Source organism: Setaria viridis, chromosome 6 (assembly GCF_005286985.2).
Source record: "Setaria viridis chromosome 6, Setaria_viridis_v4.0, whole genome shotgun sequence".
NCBI classification, from domain to species: domain Eukaryota; kingdom Viridiplantae; phylum Streptophyta; class Magnoliopsida; order Poales; family Poaceae; genus Setaria; species Setaria viridis.
In genome coordinates, this window is record NC_048268.2 from 33,621,056 (window position 1) to 33,631,000 (window position 9,945).

At 49.0% G+C, this 9,945-nt stretch overlaps 2 protein-coding genes across 2 annotated transcripts; both read right to left on the reverse strand.

Annotated features, from left to right (window-relative positions):
• Window positions 1-1,033: 1,033 nt before the first annotated feature.
• Window positions 1,034-2,472, reverse strand: LOC117861947 (LOB domain-containing protein 4). The gene is made up of 2 exons (XM_072294572.1): window positions 2,236-2,472; window positions 1,034-2,108 (listed from the first exon to the last, which is right to left on the reverse strand). Exons 1-2 carry the CDS (start codon window positions 2,461-2,463, stop codon window positions 1,740-1,742), a joined length of 597 nt encoding a protein of 198 aa, XP_072150673.1. The 5' UTR covers window positions 2,464-2,472; the 3' UTR covers window positions 1,034-1,739.
• A 3,043-nt stretch (window positions 2,473-5,515) lies between these two features.
• LOC117861515 (uncharacterized) lies at window positions 5,516-7,226 on the reverse strand. Its single transcript, XM_034745086.2, has 2 exons — window positions 6,506-7,226; window positions 5,516-6,088 (listed from the first exon to the last, which is right to left on the reverse strand). The coding sequence occupies exons 1-2, from the start codon at window positions 6,868-6,870 to the stop codon at window positions 5,662-5,664; spliced, it is 792 nt and encodes a 263-aa protein (XP_034600977.1). The 5' UTR covers window positions 6,871-7,226; the 3' UTR covers window positions 5,516-5,661.
• Window positions 7,227-9,945: the final 2,719 nt, after the last annotated feature.

A 9,945-nucleotide genomic window follows, 5' to 3' on the forward strand; every position in this document is an offset into this window, starting at 1 on the left:
TTTTAACCTTTCAGTTTGATTTGGATACGAGAAATTTTAGTGCTGAACATGCTCAACAACTATTTAGTGAGAGGCCAAAACTATCATACTGCCCTGTCAGGCAATAGGCAAAGATTTAGACTTGGAATCTTGGATTAACTTGCAAAGTGCCAACTGCTCAAGAAAGCTGTAGGTAGGGCTAGATTTGGTTTTTTTTAATGATTTGTATATCAGTAATCATAAACATACTGATTCACGTTCGTTCACTGTGAGCATTGCGATTGCTTTCATTTCTATCTATGAAAGGTCTGTGATATTTTTTAGCCCAACAACTTTTTGCATAATTCATGACAGTTTTAATTATAGAACCATAAACTAATTGATTCACGTTTGTTCACTGCACAACATGGCGAGTAGTGCTTTCATTTCTATCTAGGAAAGATCTGTGATATTTTTTAGATCTATAATATCTGCACTGTGATTTCTATGATATGCATCACGTGTTAACAAAAATAAATGCTTATCTGAAACTTTGGTGTAAGAAATAATTTCTGAACCTTTCAATTGGACCATGATGACATACTTAAATATGAAAGAAAATGAACAAATTGAGCCGGGTTTTTAAAAATAAGTAGATGCACATCTATTTTACTGCCAATCGAGGTAGAATCACACCTATGCTCATCGATAGAACACATGAATGCTGATGAATGAAGTTCTATTGTGGGTTTTGTTGATGCCTTGATCGGTGGTCGGTGCACTACTAATACATGTTTCTCGAACACGCAGGAGAGCTGTGTATCATTATATCAAGAAGAAGAAAGGGTTTGGAAACCCATACAACACCACACACTCACATCACGCTCACATGCACTACTCGCCTTTTATAGAACAAGAAACTTGACCTCGACCATATGAGAATAAACACAGAACCTAACCTAGTCTGCACTTGGCACTAGAGTGAGAAGATGGGAAATTCCTCGAGCCCCAGCCGAACTCCAAAGGTGTAACTCTTCTGTAAAGAGTAGCAAAACCTCATTCAGATTAGGGTGTTTCCATACTGACCAAATAGCTGATGATACTTTGATCATCCTCCAAGCTGACGGTGTCCAACTGCAGAGACCTCAGGTTGCTGCTTGCTGTCATTTTTATTTTTTTTAAACAAATAGCTGATGTGAGCAGTTTTTATCCCTGCTCAAAGCGCTTGGCATGCTTGACAAACTGGTAGGCCAGCCTTGGCAAATCTACAAAACATGCTGAGTCTAAATTGTTTGACGCAGGAATCTGCCTGCAAACAATTCTGATGTAGCTCTAGGGCTTCTGTTGGATTATTAATAAAAACTAAGAAGCAGCAATTATTTGAATTTCTAAGGGTGCAGTTGAAATTTTGTGCGGCAAACAGTTTGTACTAGTTTAATTCCTTATCAGCCGTAGCCGTGCTATGCAGATTGCAGAGAGACATCACCATTTGTCCATTTTGTTTTCCGTCTTTGCATTTCGCTAAACAACATGCAGCAGCTGTGTTTGCCAAATTCTCAAGACAGTAAATTGACGTACTCTATGACTCGATACTTTCTCCCTCTATATATGGTAAGGCATTCAAATTCAGAGACAAAGAGAGTGGCATGCCATACACGGACATGCATATGCATGCACCAGACAATACAACTGAACTGCTGTTACGTATTTCGATTTGATTTGAAGGAACTAGGACCCGATAATAATGGAAGCTAGGGCGCTCTTGATCGATCGTCCACAGCTCAGAACCGGCCGTCGAGGTCAAGGAACTCGTCGGGGTCCATCAACGGCTCCTCATCATCATCAGCCTCGTGCACGGCGACCGCGCCACGAGCGCCGGCGTGCACCGCCACCGCAGCAGCAAGAGGCTGATGAGGAGGTGGAGGAAGAGACATCAGCTGCGGCGTTGCTTGCGGTGGCGGCGGCGCGCCGCGATGCGCGTGCACCGCGAGCTGCGCCCGCGTGGTGGCGAGCTCGTGCTGCACGGCGCGGATCTCCTGCTGCAGGCGGTCGATGACCCCCGTGCAGCCGTACACCGGGTCCTGCACCCGCCACCGCGCCTCCGCCGCCATCGTGTCCGCCGCCCGGCCACGCTCCTGCACCGGCAGGCTCTGCGCACCAACCACAGAAATGGACGTCATGCACATTCATTCTAAGCTCCCTCTCTCTCTCTCTCTCAAGAGCTTTAATTTGCGCACAATACAGACGATCATCAACTAGTAGCAGCTAATAAGGTACCTGGAGCAGCCTGGTGGCGTTGCTGGTGCCGAAGACGGCGTGCACGTCGGCGTACCGCCGGGGCTGCGACGCCGGGAAGTAGGGCGCGAGGACACAGTCGGGGGCGCACCTCCGCCTCAGGTACTTGCACGCGGCGCACCTCCGCGGGTTGTTGCTCCCGCCGCCGTAGTCCAGCTGCTGCTGGTCCACTACTTCCATTATATTGCCAGTGGACGACGACGACGACATGGAAATCTAGCGGAGATCGCCAAGGATCTCGCCGTGAGGTGTTGCTAAGATTTCCGCGTATCTATGCAAGATTTGGAGGAGATACGCCGCCGGTTATATACGCACGCCGCCGGCCGGTTCGTGGCCAGGAATGGGAAGCTCAACGGCTACGTTTGCTGCCATCTGAGGAGGGCGGCGAGGGGGGGAAATGGGAAAGCTCAACGGCCAAAATTATTGGAAAACTGGAACGATTGCAGCGGGCAGGCATGGGCCTGAAGCTTGGTTGGGCTTCGGCCTGGTTGCTTCTCTACGCCAGTGCGCGTGGGCTGCGGCCTGGCGCGCTCCGTTTGGAAGGACACACGCATACCCAGCAGCCCAGCACATCGCACGCGCAATCTCGTTCGTCAAATTTTGGGAGAGCTTTACTCTTCACTCCAAAATTCTATAGACGGACACGGATCAAAGAGCACGGGCCAAAAATGACGTCACAAACATTAGCAAGCATAACTTTTCCAAAAAAAAATTAGCAAGCATGGAAACTCGTTGAAAAAAGAAACGGTAATGCTCATGCCCGTACGTCCGGACACGCGTCCCTCCTCCGGATAGTCACATGGCGCAATTTAATCCAAGCATTATTCCTCTCTGTCAGTCCAAGACGCCAAGCGTTATCTCTTCCATCTGACTCAAGCCACCAGCATCTCTTTCTCTCCTTGACATCTCCGAGCAGACACAGTATCTCTCCCAAGCATCTCTACCCAAGTGCGGCTTGCTCTGAGCACCGCCACCGCCTTGCGCCCTTGCGCCTCCCGGCTCCAGCTAATTGGCATGCTCGCATCGCGCCGCTGGGCGTCTTGTCGCTGAATCTCATGCCTGTACGTTGTGGTGATTCCTTCCTCATAAGATCCGGTCTGTTGCAGACGCGTTGGAAGAGTAGACCGCACGGTTATGGCAATGCTAACGCCCATGCTCTATGGCTGGGGTTCCGACGCCGGCGGAGGCGGAGACCTCCCCGGTTCTTAGTTTCTCAATCGCGTGTTGCATCAAGTGATTTTCGATGGTCCTGTAACTTATTTCGGTATTTTGGCATATGAATTTGGATGTTGCATTAGCTTTTTTTTTTCAATGTTGCGGCAAAGTGTTTTTAGATGTTGAGATTATCCTTTTCTGTGTTGCCAGCTCGCTTTTTTGAATGTTGCAGGCTTGCAGCAAGTGAGTGTGTATGTAGGGATTGATTTATTTTTTATGTTGCAATCAGCCAGTTTAAATGTTGCAACCAGCCAGTTTAGATGTTACAATGATTTTTTTTGCAAAAAATGGTAGGGGCACAGATAATTTGTTGATGTTAGGACCCGTTTTTATGAAATATTGAGTGAAGCAACCGCATATGTTGCGATGTGATTTTTTCGTCTATTTAGAATACATATACCAAAACGACCAAACTTTTTTATTTCTTAATAAATGTTGCATGGAACGTGAGGTATATGTTGCAGCGGGAATTTTTTTCCTACCTACTCGACCGTCCGACGCACCTCCGGGTGCTAGCAGCTTAAAAAAAATCAAAAAGAAGGGGACGATAAGCTTCTCCGTTGTACTACTAATCCCAACTTGCTTGCAGGGTTCTTTGCCTTGCCGTGGCTGGAAAGTCAGGCTGGCATGTGGGCTCCCGAGCCAGGCTGCGAGTGCAGAGCTCCTCCTCGGTCAGTCCTCGTCCAGCCCGCCCGCCGTACGGATGCCCGAATATTTTCGAAACAGGATAAGATAAGAGATTAGTCCCTCTACCTCTCTCCTGACCCACATCTTATCCCCCCATGCCCATCTCTCTCTACTCTCTCTCTCTCTCTCTACTTTCTCTCTCTTAATAAATGCACAGAACGTACTGCCACGTACAGAAATACCTTATCTAATCACACAATTGCCCTTGGCCATGGCCCACACCAACACCCAGATACGACTCGCACCAGATTAGCACTCGCCATTACCAAAAGAAAACAGCTTGGCGTACAGTCATAGGATGCTCCGTGCCTCCCTCCCATCACAGTCCCAGCATCGCCGAGCCCCGTCCCTTGGAAACCTCAAACAACGCCGGCATTAATGCTACTAGTATACACTAATCCTTCGTTAACACGGAGGCGCTTCACGCGACACCTCGCCGCCGCGGCGGAGCCGCCGCCGCCGCCGACTCTTCCGGTGACGGAACCGACGCCGCGGGAGCGGAGAGGTCGGTGCCCCGTGGCCGCGATCTGGGGGTCCCGGCTTTCCTTCACGCGCGCATCTCCCGAAGATGTTGTCACTCGCCTACCGTATGGGAAACCACACTTTATTACGTGGCAACTCGTCGTTGCTAGATCGATTATTTGTTTATTTTTACCTTCTGTTTTTGTAGAAATGAAGCTATACGATCAACCTTGCTTACTGTTGTTTTTTTTTTGTTTGTTTTGGCGAGAGATGAAGTTTGCTTGTTTGATTGTATGATTAGGACGCCTTTTGGAGAGAAAGCTACCTTCTGAAAAGGAACCCTTCCCTTGTGCTCTATGCTTAGATTTGTCGCTGCCTCGTGCTTTTTTTTCCCCTTAAATTAAGTAATCTATGTATTAGCTAAATTATGGTGTAAAGGGAACCAAAAAGAAGTTTTTTTTTCCTTTCCAAGTATCAAAAAAAAAGTTCTTTCTTCTTCTTCCCAACAACTGGATGGATGATACTGGTACTAAGACGGATGGCAGATCAGACATTCAGACCAGATGAGATTAGGCCTGGGACTCATCACCCACCGTTTTTGTCTGCTCCCACAAGCCACACCCCCAACAGGCCAACACCAACAACAGCATCATCAGCTACTACAGGAGAGCAACAATCCACCCATCGCCATCATCCGTTTCAAATATTCTTTCTTTCTTTCTTTCTTTCTTTCTCAACATGCATGATTGCTCACTCCTAATGACAAGGTGAACAAGCACATATCATGCCACCAGGCCATCTAGTAAACTCGTTCTGCAGAATCTTGGTGCTCGTTCAGAGCAATGTTCATGCGAGATTCGATCAGCAACGAGGAAGCATCGGCATTCGACAGTCAGACTGAGAACAAGCACAAGGAATGGAGTTTCTTCTTATATATATCTTGATTATATAGTAGTAGTGGCAGTGGCACCAGTAGCAGTAACAGCATCTCTCACACCTAAAGATCAAGAGAGGAGGAGGAAGAAGAAGCTCCAATCTTAGCTGCTAGTTGTACCCCGCGTTCTGGAGGTCGGTCATGGAGAAGGACCTCGGGGACCTAAACGAGCTCGCGTGCGGGTTCCTCCCCATCTGGCCGCCGGTGGTGTGCACGCTCAGCCGCGGGGACGGGAACGTGGGCGGCCTCCTGCTCCTCAGCCCGCCACCCGGCTGGTGGTCCTCGTCCTCGTCGTCCGCGCCCTCCTCGTCGTCCTCCTCCAGGACGGCGTGGTCGGGGGCGAGGAGCGGCGGGAGGTACGCCGTGGCCAGCGCGCTGCAGGACGCGCGCCGCCGGTTCCACGCCGCCAGCACGCGGCGGCGCTTGTTGAACGGGTTCTCCGGCTTGGCGATCTCCTTGGCGGCCGCCGTCGCCGCGGCCTCCGCCAGGCTCGTGAACGACTTGGACTTGCCGGCGTAGAAGTTGGAGATGCCCCGCCTGCGGGTTCGACCATCGCAACACAGATTCATCCGGTCAGTTTCAGAGTTCGACCAAAAGGAATTTACTTGGTCGATCAAAACAACTTGGAGAAAAGTTCGGAGCGATGCATTGCTACATCATATTGGCTAGATGTTTTTGCTCGCTGCTTGCTTAGATTCGTAGCTGGCACACCAAATCCGTTAGCTTTATCGGTATGAACAGAGCAACAAGATGCTAGCTTTGACCATGGATGGTACAACCACCACCTAGGATGGGGAAAAAACACTGATTTCTTAACTCTACCGTTACTGGGATCTAAACCTTGGTAATTCCATCAGAAGAACATTAACCACTGAAAAATCGATTTCATCCACAACTCAAGGGAACACAGAATCACTGAGCAGATCAGGAAGAAAGAGGGGATTAGCAGCTTACTTGATGGGCAGGGCATCCTCCAAGGACTCGAGCGTTCCGAGCCCCATGAGCCCGAGCCCCTCCACCTTGCTCTCCACCTCCTCCTCGTCGCCGTCCTCCTTGTCCGACGCCGAGTTCTCCCCGATGGACGAGCTGTCCGACGACGCCACCCCGATCGACGAGTTCTCCGACAGCGCCTCCTCCTCCTCCTCTTCCAACTCCCTCCTCACCGCCGCCTCAGCACCACCGCTCTCCTCCTCCTCTTCCACGAAGAATCCGTTAGTATTCCTCCTGCTACCCGCGTCGTCCGGATCCGGATTCACTTTCTCCGACCCGCGGAATCCGCCGTGCGCCGGCGGCATCCCCGCCGCCACCGCCGTGGACATAACCGCAACCAACCAACCAAACCAACAGAATCACTCAATCAACCAACCAGCCGACACAGCAGCCGGCCCGCCGCAAAGGCTCCGGCGAATCTCGGACTCCGGCGGCCCGGATCGATCGGCAACAGACAGGAGGAAGCGAAGCCGCGCGGAACCAGGCTGGTGGTACAGGACAAGAAATCTCGGTGCGCGAGCGAGCGAGCGGGCGGGCGAGAGCGAGAGAGAGAGGGAGAGGGATGGGAGGGGAAGGGAAAGGGGACAGGATAAGGAGATGGACCTGACCACCAAGGTGAATTGTATACTCGCCGGATGAGAGAGAGAGAGACGGCGACCGCCGGCGAGGTGCAATGCACCTGGTCCACCGCGGGCGTGTGAGCCTGACGCGGCCGCGTGCGGTGGAGGAGGTAGCCGGTCTCTGTCGGCCCCGCGGACGCTGCCGGGCGGGGCCCACAAAGCAGTGGTAAAAGCCGGCGCGACACGGCCTCGCACCGGTCCGTGGGCTCGGCCCAGGGAAGGCCGGATGGACCGATCCGCCAGGTGGAGCTCGAGCTCGAGCTAGCATTTAATTTCTCTACTACATGTGGCACTTGCCTCCGTAGAGTATGGTCCACCCGTTCGCGTACGACGACACGTAGGAATACGATGTACGGTACAGGTCACGCCGTATGTATACCTGGTGTATGTAGAGTAGGCGTGACGTGGCTGCTGGTCCTCTCCTCCGTTTGTGGCTGTGGCGAGCCCGGGAATACGTGTGCGGTGGCGTGTGCCCTGACGGGGAGGGTGAGAGTGATGTGGATTTCAGGTTTGTAGCCGTTCCGTTCCGTTCGGTCGGACGGTAACTCACTAGACAGCGACGACTTCAGTTTTCCGCTATGGATCGCGGTTGCTCCTGCAGGGAAAATGAAGCTGACCCCTATAAGCCATTCCCCGTCATCTATCGCTACCACGCCAGGTGGTTTTGGTTTTTGTTTTCCACTTTTTCTAGATGTGGTGGTCGTTTGGCTCGGGATCGTCAGCCTCGTTAGATTATAATATATCTAAAGGTCGTATTTACATGCTAGAAAAGCAAAAACTTCTTTTTCGTGTTTTCCACTTAGATCAGAAACACAGTATTTATTTGATCAAATTTAAAAAAGTTTGACTCCAAATAATTTTAGGGTGTTAGAGCCTAAAGGGTGTATACATTCGAAATAAATATAGAGTTCTACTTCAAGCACTTCATACGGAATAGCATTAGCATGTGAACAGAGCACGTGCATTTGTAACGGATTCATAGTAAATATGGTAGTACCATTGCTAATGGTGAGTGCCGAGGATCAAATTTGAATACTCCAACCGAGAGGAAGAAGAACCAAAGAACCGTTTAGCTTCCTTTCCTTTCCTTTCCTATGGACTGCGTGAAGCTCAAAGTAAACCCACCCAAAGAAACCTAAGCTCAAAGTAAACCTTGGCAGAGCTAGTAATAGATTACTAAGTAGTACAACAACTAGTTGTTAAGAAACGTTTAGCCAATTACCTGGCACGGTGCATGGTTCCAGAAAAGGCTTGAATTTTATAATACGACCATGGATAGAGATAATGGTCGAGCGCTAATCCTCACACACTTGCATGTGAGTACTATGTATGTTGACCGCATCGACTTGGCGGTCTAGCTAGCATTATCTGTGGAATGCTTAGGTCTCGGTCTAAAGCCCCAATCAACGTAGCCTAATGTTACCAGTAAAATGCATGCAGTGAGCCGGCAACTGTGAATGCATGTTAGGTGGTGCGCCTAATGTTGTTGGCACGGAGATCTGGAAGAGAATCCCGTCTTCACGTATTATAATTCGCGTGTCTTTAGTTTGGTGCGGCATTGAAGGTTTCATATAACTATATTATCGTCGTTGTAATCGGGTCTTATTGTCCTTTTCTGTTCTTGGCTGTAGATCGAGACATCGGCGCACAGCAGAGATGGTTCTCACGGACTTCATATACTACTTTAGACATGTACAATGGTGAGTGCTAAAAACATATAATGTTGTGATATTATTATCTTTTTGTAAAATAATGTTATCTAGTCAAGGTCGGAGCTTAGTAGTACTAAGAGCATGTTTGTTTGAGTTGCAGCTTTTTAAACTTTCTAAAACACTGTTGATAGTCTTTTGGTTCGAAAAAGTCATTTGTTTTTTCAGAGCATGCACGAGAAATTCGTTATTTATTTGAACTTTTGACTTTTCACGCTTAGAAACTATAAAAAGCTCAAACAAAAGGAGCCATGTCCCCCAACCCACCACACACCACACACCCCCCAGCATAAACTTCCATTTATTAAGCGGTGATATTGGTACTATTCATCAATGCTTAATGCTTAATTCAGCGGACCGATCTCTCTAGACTTTTGATCAAGCTCTGCCTCTGCTTGTAGTATTTAAGTAGGCTCAACTATCTTATACATTTAAGCATTGGTGCAAACTTAAATAATACAATATATATTCACTTTTAAGCATTATGCGAAAATTAGTCTTTTTTTGTTGAACACCTTTATTATACATGGGTGAAGGGTGCGACCAACAAAGGCATGTAGGCACGGGCAGCCACCATGGCATTGCTGGCACAGATTCTAAGAGAGGTTGCCAATACAGGTGTATTCACGATATAGACTTTGGACACTACCGAGAACAAGAACTTGATCCCAGACGGATGGCTGAGAGGTCGGTACGCAAAGTGCGGCGCATTATGTAAGTCAAACACTACGAGATGGCAAAGTGAAAAAGCCAAGCGTGTTTGTAAACTTATCCTGCTTGTATTGGTCAGGAGATATTCTAGGCATCTCGTGTTTTAAAATTGTTGAGCCCCAGTGGAGCTGTCGATCGAGACAGAGAGAGGAGGAATTATTTTCCTTTGTGGGGCTAGATTTTGGTGGTCAAGGATCGATCATGATTCGTGAGCAACCACAATTAACAAAGTCTTGTAAGTTGGTTAGTTGTTGATAATGGTCAGGGGGGCGGCTGTTGCAAAGGTTCACTAGCTAAGGTCTGTCTGTTCCAGCTATGAGATTGTAAAAAAGCAACTTTTACGAGCCGAAAGTGGAAACAAATG

Bases quoted from the DNA above. Each gene is read 5' to 3' on its own strand.
- LOC117861947 (XM_072294572.1), bottom strand. From the start codon at position 2,463: ATGTCGTCGTCGTCGTCCACTGGCAATATAATGGAAGTAGTGGACCAG. The intron at 2,109-2,235 runs GTACCTTATTAG...GTTGGTGCGCAG, and splicing joins ACGCCACCAGGCTGCTCCAG to AGCCTGCCGGTGCAGGAGCG.
- LOC117861515 (XM_034745086.2), bottom strand. From the start codon at position 6,870: ATGTCCACGGCGGTGGCGGCGGGGATGCCGCCGGCGCACGGCGGATTC. The intron at 6,089-6,505 runs GTAAGCTGCTAA...TCGAACCCGCAG, and splicing joins GAGGATGCCCTGCCCATCAA to GCGGGGCATCTCCAACTTCT.